Genomic DNA, 14595 nt, shown 5'->3' on the forward strand with positions numbered 1-14595 from the left:
CAGCTAAGAAAAGAGTAACAGCACTTTGGTTTTATTTGGACGCGGTTGGTAAAAATGTCGCCATAGGTTTGGTTTCCGCATTTAGCGCATGCACGTTGGAAAGACACAAATGCCACACTAACCACTTGCTAAAACGTCATTGCTTAATGCCCATATAGGAGTCACGCTACGATACATATACGGTGCATCTACATGGATACTCTGCAAATCACATTTAAGGGGCAGAGGTTCATGGAACCACCTTTACAATGATTCTGTATTATTCAAATCTCGTAAATCGCACTAAAAAAACAAACGTCTCCATCTTTCAGTGTGAGCTCTGATTTCTCTAATTTTATTATGATGATCGTTTCATTTTATGTAGGTCGGCGTCAACAAAATATTTTTGCATTCGGAGGAGAACGTTGGTGACAAGATGTCGTGACAAGATTTCGCAGCAACGAAAAAGACCTTTGCTTTAACGATGTCCACCCCAGATCATGTATCATTTCAGTGACACTCTCTCTCCTGTTTCGCAATAATACAAAAGTGCAGCCCACAGTGGCCGCACGGCTTCAGGCGCCATGTCACGGACTGCGCGGCGGGTCCCACCGGAGGATCACGTCCTCCTTCGGGCATGGGTGTGCGTGTTGTTCTTAGCACAAGTTAGTTTATGTATTGGGTAAGTCTAGGGACCTATAACCTCAGCAGTTTCGTCTCTTACGCATTCACACACACACACACACACACGCGCGCGCGCGCGCGCGCGCGCAGACAAAAGTGCTGTCCTTCTTTGAACTTTGTACTCCGTCAATCCTGTCTAGTAAGAATTCCACAACGTGCAGCAGTATTCTAAAAGAGGAGAGTCAAGCGTAGTGTAGGCAGTCTCCTTAGTAGATCTGCACACACGGTTCAAACGGAAACTTTTGGATCGCCCCTCGTATGTAAGAGATTGTGTGAACGCGAAGAAAATATGCAGATTAAATAGTATGGATTTTGAAGCACCTGTTAAATAATCAATAGAGCCTCAAAACATAAAAAACTGAAAGGAACAAGACGGAACTACTATAAAACTGTTACATAACCAACCCTACTATATGGAAGTTAATCGTGAATATTGAATAAAATACAAGGGAAAAACAGTAGCAGGAACGGAAACTAGATTTCTTAGAGTGATGAAGGGATGTGACAGAATAAATAAAATACGAAATGAAGATTTTCGAAAGCAGTTGAAAATTTGGAGTGTGAAACAAAAACGGGGTGAAAACGTAAATAAATGAAATGAACATTTACAATGAATACATCGAGAGTGACCACCATGTGAGACGGAGAACTTCAAAGCAAAAGTGGGAATAGATCTTCACAGATCGAGAACATATGAGAACCGTAACTGACCGCAACTGGCCTAATACGGAAGGTACAGAAGAAGAAGAAGAAGAAGAGGAAAAAAAGAATCTTTTCTCCTTGGTAATTAAAACTTCACGACACCAACGTATACACCGCAGTGAACATTCTGGAGGATTTAGATGTGTGTGCCAGACCGAGACTCGAACCCAGGCAGCTGCTGCTAACTCTGCTATCCAAGACTGACAGGATGTCTCCAGAGATTTATCGGATCACGTATCTTCATAGCTGTGTATATTCCGCTAAAGAGCGTAACTGTGAAAAGGCTGTTGTTCTCCACCGAAATGCAGCTGCTCAGACGTGCACTCCGACCGCCGAGAAGCAACATAGTCGCCGTACAGCAGGTAACCGGGAGTTTCCTTCGCCACTGTGCGGCCTCCGCCGTGGAAGACTCGCCCACGGCCGCCTGCCCGTAATCTGGATGTTGACGGCGATCTGCCAGCCCCTCCTCCTCCACCACCACTGCCGCCTGCTCCGGCGGTAACGTGCGGACCGCTTGTACGGCCGGTGATGATCGCATTTCGCAAGCGGCCCCCTTGCCCGCGGAGACCCGTTGCCGCAAGGATGCACGGAAGCGTTGGAGGGGCGTGGAGGCGCGGCAGAGGGTGCGTTGCGCCGCGCCGTATAAATAGAGCAGCCGCACCACTCGCCAGCATCAGATCACGCCAATCCACTCTCGGCACTGCCATCGTCATTCACACACCGATCGTCCAGCCAGCGGCACTTATCACAGACATCATGAAGCTGGTGAGTACACTGCTCAAACATCGTCAATATGTCCAGTAGTCGCAACCAAGCCGCTACTGAGATTTCGTTGGACGGTACTGGGTCGTTGAAAGTCCAGGTCATACAGTGCAGATCTTTAACTGCGCTAAAATAAAGGCAATCGTGTAGTTTCCAGTATTCTACTTCGATGGTCTGCACATTAGTATTGCTGTTTGTGTTATTCGATGATGTGGGTTCTGTAGACTACTCTAATGTAACTGGGCCACTTTCTACAAGTTTCGGTGGTGATCGTAACCAGTCGACCCCGGAGCCTTTTTCCCACGGTACACACTGTTGCAAACTGGTAGCTATTCCAGCAGTGCCACACCTGAAGGCCCTTTCGGATAGTGAAGAAGCTTTAGTCAAGTTTCCCATGAAGCATGATGAGGTCATCCAACGCAATGCGAGATACTTAGACTTTACAACAACTATCCCACTTAACGACTACTACTTAACATTTTTAGTGAATCTACAGAAAGTTTTACTCACATTGCCCGAGGTTCAGTAGGCGTCGATTACACGGAGTCCGAAAGAGTGAACAAGTAGCATAAACTGATGCTGTAGTAAATTTGGAGTATATGCTGGTCTTTTCCTGTGATCAGATAGAGCTTCATGTTTATAGAGTATCTTCTTATTCTAAGGCACGTTATGGCACCTGATGGCGCACGCCCACCAGTTTCCCAGCTCAAATGTTCCATTCGCGTATTGTGCGTGGCAAGAGATATATAGCAGAATGTGGTACGTTGTTTGCCTCTTCTCAGAACGTATGCCTCAGAATTGCGACAGTAAGCCTCTCGCATTGCAGCGTCTCCCACTTGGGTATAAGCATCGACATGACGCTCCTGCACATACGAAAAGGACTGATCAGGAAACACGCTGCTCTTCTATTTGTGATTTATTTAGTTTATTAATCCTAACTAGTAAAAGTCAAAGACGAAGCAAGACCCAAACGTCGGTGGAACGACGATTTTGATAGTTACTTTCCTCGGGTGATCTAGATTTCTGTGTGATTATTCTAACGAGTCTCGCGTCTTCTGTGCTTGTTCTACTTTAATTGACGCAGGATGCAACAAACCAGTGAGGTAACACAGTGGGTATCGGCGATACTTTTAGATTTTCAATGTTTTTCCTAAATTCGCTTTAGACACGTCTCGCGATAGTTTTAAACAACGCGATCTTCTTCCCAACCGTCCGTCCCTAACTGGAACGCGTTATTCGTCTCTAATGTTCTCATTGTCATTACAGCCTTCCTACCAGAATATCCAGACACATCAAGTTCCACACTCGAACAGAACAAATAAATCGATTCTACAGTTTCTCCTTGTCCTGCAACGCCGAACCAGGTCAAATTTATATTTAAAGGAACTGTTGTTACAAAATTACGAGATCTATATATGAGGCACATCTTAGTGCTATTCGCAACAACTACGTAAAGTTGTATTGAACTGTAAAAAGGGAGGAGATATTAAGAAAGGACAAATTTAGTCCATTATAAATATTTTAAACACGTAAGGGGGATAAACCAAATTAGACATCTGTTCAGACTGTTCAGAATGAGCAAATGCGCTTTTAGTTCGTCTCACACCAAAGCAAAGCAAGCAAAGATCCGCGTTCTGGCCAGGATGGGCCAATGTCGAGCGACTGACCGCCGTGTCATCCTCACCCAATGGCATCATTTAGATATAGTACTGAGAGGCATGGGACCAACAAAGCCGTTGTCGGCTCTCTTGACCTCGGATCCACCGCTTCTGAATCAAGTGGCTCCTCAGTGGACCTTATTAGCTGAGTCCACCAGTTTCAGCCTTCCCGCCAAGCCGGCCGGCGTGGCCAAGAGGATCTAGGCGCTTCAGTCCGGAACCGGGCGACCGCTACCGTCGCAGGTTCGAATCCTGACTCGGGCATGGATGTGTGTGATGTCCTTAGGCTAATTAGGTTAAAGTAGTTCTAATTGTAGGCGACTAATGACCTCAGATATAAAGTCCCATCGTGCTCTGAGCCATTTGAACCTTCCCGCCAAGGAGAAATTCCTGGCTGTTCTGGAACGGAACTCGGGTCCTCAAAATAGCACCATTAATGCTGAGAACTGAGCTGGGACGAAAGACACCTCTCATGTGATGTTAAAGCTTTAATGCATCGTCCAGATGAAATTATTATAAGATGGAGCACTAGTTGCACATAAAATATACGACTAGTTTTCATTTCGGGGCTGAGAGGCCGTTGTCGATGTATAAAAGTATTCACTAATGTTTTTTCGCCATGATACGGCCGAAACGTGTGTGAATAGGTTTTATATACCGATCACAATCTCCCTGCCCGATAGCTTTAACTGAAGTGAAATACCTGCTCAGCTGAGTAAGATGGTGAAATCTAACCGAAGAACTCGTGAATCCTATTCCACGATATCCAGGTGGGCATCTGAACTCCGTTCGTGGTCAGTGTGTTAGCCATTGTGCTACCAGTCTCGACGTAGACTAGTGAGCTCGTCAGGCCGCCCGCAGAATTACGTCGCTCCTGTGTCGACCTAGTCAGCTGTGTTGCACGGGACCAGACAGTCTGACCGCCGAGCGGTCGTCAGACTCGTCCGCTCCTCGCGTAATCGCGGAGGATAGTCTGCGGTCTCTTTTTGCTGCCGTAATACCGCGGCACGGCGCGGCGCGGGCGTTAGAAAGTGAGACACGGCCAGGCCGGCTTTGCTCCAGGGGTCGTGGCCAGTTCGCCTCTCTCGGACGTGTCTTCCACTCGAGATGTGCCAGCATCCAGCTGGCGGCTCATGTATGTGTGGTCGACTAGGTGGAGGACGTTACGGGAACGCGGAGTTCCGGAATCGGGAGGTGTTTGTTCTTTGTAGGAGAAGTGAACGTCTCCCAGAATTGCGGTTTACATTGTGGGCGTGGGTAGTCTCCACTACGTAGGCGTAGAGAGCGGGCGTCACTTCGTGCAGCGTGCGGTGCTTTAACGCCCACGGTATGGACCGCCGTTAGTGGCACTCCTTGCAAATTGAGTATTGTGCTGTCGCTTCTCGCTCTTTTCACCCAGTTAAATAGTCGACTGACACAGATCTCGCTCGTTGTTGAAAGTTCTCCAAGACATATGTGTAGCACGTATTTCTATGCAACTCTGCGTGCGAAAAGAGGTAGTTCTATAGTGTATAAGATAGATTTCACCGGCAGCAAGTGGCTAGATTTAAAACACTGAACAGAGGAATACGTGTTTCGTGGTCTATGAAGGTTGAATGTATATATATAACAATTATGTTTGATTCTAGACAATATTCTAACTGGATAATGTCGACAATTGTAATGATACATTATCACTACTGTTTAATTATGTCGTAGCAGATGAAGTTGGTAATTCAACGGCTGAAATTCGATGTCAATTAGATATATACAACCGATAAAGAACGATTTTGCAGAATCGTACACAAGATACACTTCAAAGATAGGCAGCCATTCACGAGAGTTTTATTAGAAGCGTCAGAGTGTGATAATAGTTTAAAATTTAACGGCTTGAGACAGAAACATAATTTTCATATTTTGGTTAGTTATAAGAGTGTTATGGCTGTTCTAAGCTGCGAAATAAAGACTACTAGCTGCCAGCTTGTTTGGAGCTTCTCTACTAGTCTTTTTCTTCTTCTTCTCGTAAGACTATGGTAGCAAACTAGGCAAGTTTCGTTTGAAAGACTGAACATTTGGTAGAGTTTCTGGCAGATAACGAGAACTGCCACATTCTGCAAATGAAGTCTTAAACCGAATCTTAAACCGAACAAATTCACACGTCTAAAGTTCTAAGCTATTTTAAATTAGTAATAGCTGTACAAGAAGAATGAGGAAAACGGTACGCCCTGTAATTCACCATAATACGTATTAATTAACATGACTTGTATACCGCAATTACCTGATTCTTTGTTTATATTTTTTATGCGTCGAAATGTATGGTATGCTTTTCAACTGAAATGAATTTTGTTACTTCACGTGTTTTATGAACTGCGAGACTTTCCGCTCATTCGTAGGTGCACGTCACATGTATAATAACTACACACATCCTGCTGGTGTTTACGGACAATTTATATGCAAGTCAGCATCTCGTTTTTGATATTTTACTAGATAGACAGTTCAAAATTGATTTACAGCACGTCAAAAATTGTTTCCGAAGTGGATTTGTATTGTTAGCCATGTGATTAGACGGCTGAGACAGTACTGTGAGGTCTCTTTCACCCTATTACAGTCTTTCTGTTCTTTATTTGCTAGCAGTCGGGACGGACGCCTTGTTATTGTATCCTTCTGTGGCAACGAAATTCCATCTTCTTAAGACTTCATTGAAAATTTGCAGATTGCAGAAATACTGCTCCATTTCTTCCAGTCTTTTGATCCCAATCGATTTTCCACTTACATGTTTAACGTATTAGGTTCGATCGCTTATCATTCTTCTCCTACCGCCTCGTAGTTTATTTCGACATTGAACACAGTGCTCTCACTTCACTGGATTCCTTGTACTATGTCCAACTGACGTAGGACGGCTTTCTCGTAAGTTTCACCATCCCTTACATCGAATTTGTCACTCACTGTACCCTGTATCAGACAGTTCATCCAGAACGTGTGTTGCTCACCTTGGGAAAACACATTCCGATAGTCACTAGTGAACTGGTATTAAGATGGTCGTGTTTGGCAGTTGCTGTTGGCAGCCCTGGTGGGCGTGGCTGCGGCCGGCCGCCTGGACAACTCGTACCTGCCCCCTGCTGGTGCACCGCTGGCTGGTGGAGCCCCTGGAGCCATTGCAGCGCCCTTCGGCGGACCGGGAGCAGGAGGGGTCTTCGGAGCTAGAAGGCCCGGAGCCGGCGGGTGAGTACCTGGGCATGATGCTCCCAATACTACAACTTTCAAATACGTTCACTGACACTTATTTGGACTCTTATCTCGCTTTGAGAAAGCAGTTATCTTTCAAGAAAAGTGAGAATGAACAGTAACGACACTATATGTGGCCGTTGAGATTACACCGGTACTACTTAGTATTGTGGCACTGAACAATCAGCCATCCTACACTCTAGGCAGTAACGAAATGAGGAAAAGTTGTGTGCTACTGATGCAGGTCCGATTACCTAGGTCTTCATCTAGGTATCACGCGCAAGATAGAGAGGACAAATAAGCTTCGTATACGTAGCCGGAAGTTCCCGAAGATTACCCATGTGAACTCTCCTAGCGACACAGCCGCATTCTCGAGGGGTGTGGTCACTTAGCGCTAACTAGGCATACCATGCAGAGTCGCAGACTGCGCAGGCGCCATACGATTCCTTGAGGTGCGCTGTAAAGTAACCAGCCGCCAAGTTTCCTTTACAGAGTGGTAGGGCGACGCGCATGTTGACTCGCGATCGGCTAGTTCCCGCCCAGGTTAAGGCGACTGAAGGAAAAGCCGGCTGAGTGAATCCGTGCCATGTAAAATGCGAGTGATAAATACTGATGCCGATACACACGGCTTCGCCTCAGTTGTTCTAAGAAGAGCCCTTCATATGTGGAACAATAGAAATTTCTCAACAACACGCTTCTATGTTTGTAGATATGCATTTACTAATATGTATATGTCGAACTCAGATAAAGAAAAGTCACTGATAACTGAACAAAATAAAGTTTCACTGAGGTTATACCTTCACCAGATCTAGATTTTGGGATTTAAAGCAGACTGATGATGTTTCCTTTCAAGCTATACAGTAAGCCGTGGAGTTTTTTCTCTTATAATAATAAATGGTGCCAAACCATGTAATTATGCTTACTCTTTTGCAACAGCTATTAACATTTTACCATGATTACTAATACTTTCTTACAGTAACACAGCGTTATCTCTGGGCACAATATAGACGTATGAAGCCTGTAGTTCGCTGTATAGTACACAAACTCCAGGGTAAAATTCTACGGAGCATAATATCTCGGGCTTTCTTTGGTACTCTTCTTTCACAATTGGTCGAAAGGCCAACTCTTATTCCTGCTCTGCATATTATACTCCATGGAGTTCTAGTGAAACAAAAAAAAGACATAAAATCCTGTTTTACCATTTCAATTATTCTATTTTAAGACTTCTTGTATGATCCGTTAACACCCTCGTTAAATCAACCTGCAAATATGTGTAACAGTGGCACAGAAAGGAACAGAATAGCCTGCCGATGCCAAGTCGGTGATATTACCACGATCAGATTGTGTCTTGTACTGTACACTGATACTGGTGACGGTTATATCACTTTGAACTGTTTGGCTGAACTTTTCGAGACGTCTGTTTCATAGGAGAGGCTACTATTTCTGTCAAGGTAAGTGCTAAATGTTTCCATCATTTCTGCCACTGCATATGTAGTGCAGTACTAGTTTCTTGATATATCTCGACTAAGCAGAATTATCGTAATAATTTTGCTACCTCTGTGTTATCTGCTGATTACATTTGCTTAGATTACAGATCAGTATTCAAGACTCGATAGTTATCCACTACTACAAACAGTCTCTAAGTAAACTCTAACTCCAACTCTAGTAATGTACTGCCCAACACAAAAATCCAAGTTCTATTGTAGTTTTCATTTGGTGTCCATCTTAGCAATTAAGTCAGTGAACTGAGTCACAGATCAAGGGATAGCGAGGAATACTATTTCGAATGGGGCCCACCTAGCACTCATTATTACTAAGGCTATCTTTCATATTTGTCATCGCCTTCCTAATCACGGTAACAAATTGAGTACTGGTTCATTACAACAATACATTTGTCACAGCCTGGGAGGATCTGGGCTTGGTGGTGCCGGTCTGGGAGGCGCCGGCCTTGGTGCTGGAGGTGCTGGCCTCGGCGGCCTCGGAGGTGCCGGACGAGGCGGACTCGGAGGCGCCGGTCTCGGTGGCGCTGGATTAGGTGGAGCTGGTCTCGGAGGTGCCGGTCTCGGTGGTCTTGGAGGTGCTGGACGAGGCGGTCTTGGAGGCGCTGGCCTTGGTGCTGGAGGGGCTGGTCTGGGAGGTCTCGGAGGTGCAGGGCGAGGTGGTCTTGGAGGCGCTGGTCTTGGAGCAGGAGGCGCTGGTCTGGGAGGTCTCGGAGGTGCAGGACGAGGCGCTGGTCTGGGAGGTCTCGGAGGTGCAGGACGAGGCGCTGGTCTCGGAGGTCTCGGCGGGCTAGGAGGCGCTGGTCTCGGTGCAGGCCGAGGTGGTCTCGGAGGCGCTGGTCTCGGTGGTGCTGGAGCTGGTGTTGCCAGGGGACCTGTCATTCCCATTCTCAGATACGAAAATGTCAACAATGGTGATGGTTCCTACGCCTTCAGGTAAGTTGTATAATGGACTCCTCAAATGATTTCATTTTTTGTCTAATTATATTATTTCATAAATTACTTGACTGAACACAATGATCAGGCATCTTCAATGTTTGACACTGTAATAATATCTGTAACTATAAGTACTCCGGTTTTCGCTGGAATGACGAATTTTCTTAGGTTATTTCCAACACAAAGTTTCTAGTTTCACTTCTGTTACCATTTTCTTTCTTGGGCCATGAATAGCCTCTTTGTCTGAGCTTCTCATTTTCATTGATGGTATTATTGTTCTTGTACTACACATTTACTCATAAATTCTATTCACCAAGACACAAGTGAAGCGCTGTCCTTTGATCTTGATGATATAATAAAATACTACACATTTCATGAAAGTAAGCTGATTATAAATGGAATTCGTATTAAATTTTCACAGAGTTTTGACTAAATTACTCCTGAAGTACATAGTGGTGTTTATGATATTATGTAGTCATTCAAAGAGACATCGAACTGTTTCAAGTAGCTTAAGCTAATGTTTGATAAAGAGCAAGGAATGTTATGCGCTGCTAGACAGTCATAAAGCTTCTATATTGGTTTGTCACTTCTGCGACGATTTTATTCGATGTTATGAAGTGTTAACGTGTCACAAATGAATCGTTATAGCATTAATATGCCTGAAGAATCTCAGACACCAACATATGTCAGTTTATATAAGCAATATTAATTCCTGAAACCCACCTCATGGGTCTAATGCAGTTGGTTTGCTCGAACATTCACAACATAAAAATGAACCAGTCTTACACTAAAATACTTCTACTGCTAACTCTTCTTTACTTTACTAAAACTCAAATTTTTCACTTCAGAGAACAGGATATTCAGTCTACCTCTCTGATGTGGTTTATAGCAAGCCAATTTTGAAAGGGTTTTGTACTTCTTACCAGTTTCACTGATGGTGTCCACACTAGTTCTGTATCACTTCTTACACACTAATTTATAGTGAAACCTCTTGCTCTTCTTAGAACTTTCGTTGCCGTATTCCAGTTACTGCTGTTTAAGTTTTGGAAATTTTAGAAAATTTGTGGTACTTTTCTATGGGACCAAACTGCTGAGGTCATCAGCCCCTAGGCTCACATACTACTTAATCTAACTTAAACTAAGTTACGCCAAAGACATCGCACACACTCATTCGCGAGGGAGGACTCGAACCTCCGACCGAGGGAAGCCACGCGAACCTTGGCAAGGGGCCAAAGACCGTGCAGCTACTCGGTAATGCCTATGTTTTTGGAATCAAGTTTTAATTATGATATGAACAGGTGCTGCACATTGGTGTGTTTAGTTCTGTAAAGGCAGGGCAACTGATAAGTGTGTAAACGTTCAGTTCTTCACTCTGACTCTTAATAACAATACTAGTAGCCATACAGTGAACACATTCATGACCAGATGTCGTCATTCTGCAAGGTTATGGTAAGAGACACTATTGTCTTAGAATCTGACCAGCGTTGCTTCAGGAACTTCATTAGTAGCAGCTTAACAACACAAGTAGCTGCATGGTGCTACCTGTTGTAACATAATGTCATCTACAACAAGTTTAATTCGAAGTTGATCTCTTCATAAGTTACCATTGCGTAATTTCGTTTTAGTATTTGATATTTAGAAATACCATCCTTAACGTAGTTATTTAGGAAATATCTTTGACACCATAAACCCAATTTTGTGTTTTTGTGACTACAGCTACGAGACCGCCAACGGCATCGCCCAGGACGAGCAGGGCTACCTGAAGAACGCTGGCATTCCCGACGCTGAGGCCGAGACTGTGCAGGGCCGCTACACATACACTGGAGACGACGGCGCGCAGTACACCGTCACCTACACTGCCGACGAGAACGGCTTCCAGCCGCAGGGTGCCCACCTGCCCACTCCACCCCCAATCCCTGAGGAGATCCTGCGCTCCCTGGAGCAGAACGCTGCTGAGGAGGCCGCTGCTGCCCGTGGTGGAGGAATTGCCGGTGGTGCATACGCAGGTGCTCCTGGAGCAGGTGCATATGCTGGCGCTCCTGGAGCAGGTGCATACGCTGGCGCTCCTGGAGCAGGCGGTGCCTTTGGTGGCGCTCCTGGAGCTGGTGTCGGTGGTGCCTTTGGAGGTCGCCCTGGAGCTGGAGTTGGTGGTGCCTTCGGTGGCGCTCCTGGAGCTTTCGGTGGTGCACCTGGAGCTGGTGGTGCGTTTGGTGGCAGGGCACCTGGTAAGTGTTTAAACGTTCAGTTCTTGATTTGGTGTCTAAATAACAATACCGGTAGATGCAGCGAATGCTTTCGCAACGAGAAGTCTTAGCTGCTGGTGATTCTTCTCGGTTATTTGAACATGGCACATTAAACTTTTCCGCTCCTAACGTTTCGTCCAGAGCTGTGATGAACATCGCAGAGATGCTCCTGGTTCCTGTCCAATTGACCACTGAAGATCTTCAGCGCAGCTCTGAATGAATCGCTAGAAACGGAAAACTTTCATTGTCCACTGTCGTACAACCTGGAAGACTCACCAGCAGCTGATAATAGGTCTGTTTAGATACGCCAAAATGTTAGTGCACTTTAGTGCCTGCAACAAATATAAGGAAAGCTTTCCTGATTTTATCCACTAGCTCCCACCAGCACTAGCTGGTTCTGGTGCAAAGTATTTTTATATATGAAAATCCCAACCTCTACTTTACGAAAACTTTTGTGAAAATCCTAATCCTTGCTTTATGAAATGTAACTTTATGAGGTGTCTGTCTGAATATGCGTCGAGCAAGTTGTTAGAATCTGGATAAATATTATCATCTCTTTATTACCATCTGGTTTATTCACGAAGATCAATTCTAAAATCCATGCCGCGGAATCTAAGCTAAACTTAGATTTCGATTTTACACTAACATTTTCCATCTGTACCCTTAAGGAAAAGAAAGTGATAGCCACACAAGCTAAAGTTACTTCGGTGGCACATACGTGAACTCGACTGACTGAACATCTTCACTGTGTCGCCTATTATTCTAGAATATTGTGCAATATCGTCCTAATGCGAGCATGCAACTTCGGTTATTTAGAATGATCCATTAACAACTGACGCTTCAGTTTGAATTTCATCCGAGACAGCATTATATTAGTCTTTCATACTTATTACGTCAGTTTTAGAATTAGAAAACGTGAAGAGAGACGTTTGAAATAGAGTGTATGGAGGAAAATTAATGGTACGATGTTGTTTGCATACATTATCGTCACAGGGAAGTTCCCTGAGGTACTGAAAAGCAAATTTATACAGAAGATAATATCGGTGATATTTTCAAGTCAGTAGTATAAACAATTGGGGAAGGGAAGGGGAAGAAGCAATCACTTCCTTCTATACTACCAATGACTTTCCATGTATCAACGTAAAGTGATGTACCGAATAGTACTCTTATACAGAAATGGAATGTTTAAAACTTAAACTCAGTTATAACAGCGTGTCTAACCTTACGAGACAACTGCCAACAATTTCAGCACTGAAAGCATGGTTTCGGTTTAGCTCGATTTGTGACACGAAACACAATTTATTACGGAATAATTAAGTCTTTAGAGCTCCCGACATGACGAATTATGAGAAGACATTGATCAGTAGTACTGCTTAGTTTAGAAAAAAATTGAGAAATGTTTATAGAGGTAAGTGAATCTGTAACAGAGACACTGAAATAACAGAGCGTTTTTGAGGTCTCAGCTGTCTCAAGGATTAAAGTTTTTTTACATAGAACCGTCTGTATGTCGTGTCGTTTCGTGCGTAGCGCAGTATGCCACGAACAGTGAAATTAACATGAACAATCTGTATTGGTCTCGGTACTGTGGTACGTTAACTATTTCTCTGTGCGACTGACGCCCCTGTGTTGTTCCAGGAGCCTTTGGGCGCCCCGGTGCCGGCGCTGGAGCGTTTGGCGGCAGACCTGGAGCGCTGCCCAGCTACTCGCCGTCCAGCGGCTACTCCTACCCCACTCCAGGAAAGTAGGCGCGCGGAAGCCTCCAGCTGGACTGGACGGCCAGCGCGCTCACCAGCTGGAAGTGGCCAGTGGGCCAGCCCACTGCCCACCTTGCTGACCATTATCTTCACCTCTTCTCACCACTTTCATGCGTGACGCTGGAGAAAGGAATGCGGATCTCTACTGTTGCCGCAGTCCCTGACGAATGTTCAAATATACCAGACGACTTAACTGTTGTCTTTAGCCGAGCATAAAGACAACTCGACAGATCGACTCACACCTTCGCTGTTTCTCCTTTTCTGCGTTTCCTTTGCTCACGAATATCTCTTCACTATGGAATACGCTGGAAAACTCAACACTGAAGTTTTTCTGGTATTCCATTCGACGACGGCAGCAGATTTATGCAATGGACTACTTCTACGATTTTCTATGAGAAAGTTACATGACGAAAGTCCTATTTGTAAATATGTTTCAGTACTACCTTCTTTGCTTCCTCCGCTGTCATTATGAAACAATCTTTTGGCAGCAATACTTATGACGACAATGGCATCGTGAACGACAAACAAGACGGGAAGTAGCCCGCCTTCTTTACTTCTAAAAGACTATTTATTTTTAATGCAAAAGTAAAAAACTATGTAAAAAAAGTTATTTTCTAATAAATGTTGTTTAAGTAAATATCAAAAGCTTTTACATTTGTTACATTCCCTTTCACATTTATCTTTATCTTCGATGAAGATATACTGAACATCATCTCCAAAACTTCGTTATCAAAAATTTCTCTCCTGAACGCAAGTGGGACAGTTGAAGACTTCTACGACAATTCGCAAAAAAGAGGACGATAACAGTAGAATACTTCTATTATACACATATATGGAAAAGGCGTAGAGATTACCCTATCATTGTAGACAATGGGTATAGAAATGTTTGACATAACATCGTAATATATGGAAGCGTAACAATGGGTTGTAGATCTGTGACAACTTTACACTACTGCACAGTTTGGTATTTCTGTTTTTGTACGTCTAGATGGAAACGTAGCGAATAAAATTCATTCAGTAAATAAAAGGGTTATTCTCGATTTCATTCCTGCAGTTTGTAATCTGATGGTAATATGCAATACCACATCATACTTACATTCTGGGCAATTTGAAAAACTTTTGCTTTTATTTTGTGATGAAATCATCTCTAATAACTGACTAGTTCATGTATAAA

General features: G+C 44.2%; 1 protein-coding gene across 2 annotated transcripts; it reads left to right on the forward strand.

Moving 5' to 3' along the window:
* The first annotated feature begins 2043 nt into the window (after positions 1-2043).
* Positions 2044-14058, forward strand: LOC126284695 (pupal cuticle protein 36-like). 2 transcript variants are annotated; one of them, XM_049983827.1, is made up of 6 exons: positions 2044-2130; positions 6817-6986; positions 8891-9195; positions 9232-9424; positions 11141-11649; positions 13303-14058. In XM_049983827.1, exons 1-6 carry the CDS (start codon positions 2122-2124, stop codon positions 13410-13412), a joined length of 1296 nt encoding a protein of 431 aa, XP_049839784.1. In that variant the 5' UTR covers positions 2044-2121; the 3' UTR covers positions 13413-14058. The 2 variants fall into 2 exon arrangements, with proteins under 2 accessions (XP_049839784.1, XP_049839783.1); XM_049983826.1 differs by having other exon boundaries at positions 8891-9424.
* The last annotated feature ends 537 nt before the right edge of the window (positions 14059-14595 follow it).

This window comes from Schistocerca gregaria, chromosome 8, assembly GCF_023897955.1.
Source record: "Schistocerca gregaria isolate iqSchGreg1 chromosome 8, iqSchGreg1.2, whole genome shotgun sequence".
NCBI lineage: Eukaryota > Metazoa > Arthropoda > Insecta > Orthoptera > Acrididae > Schistocerca > Schistocerca gregaria.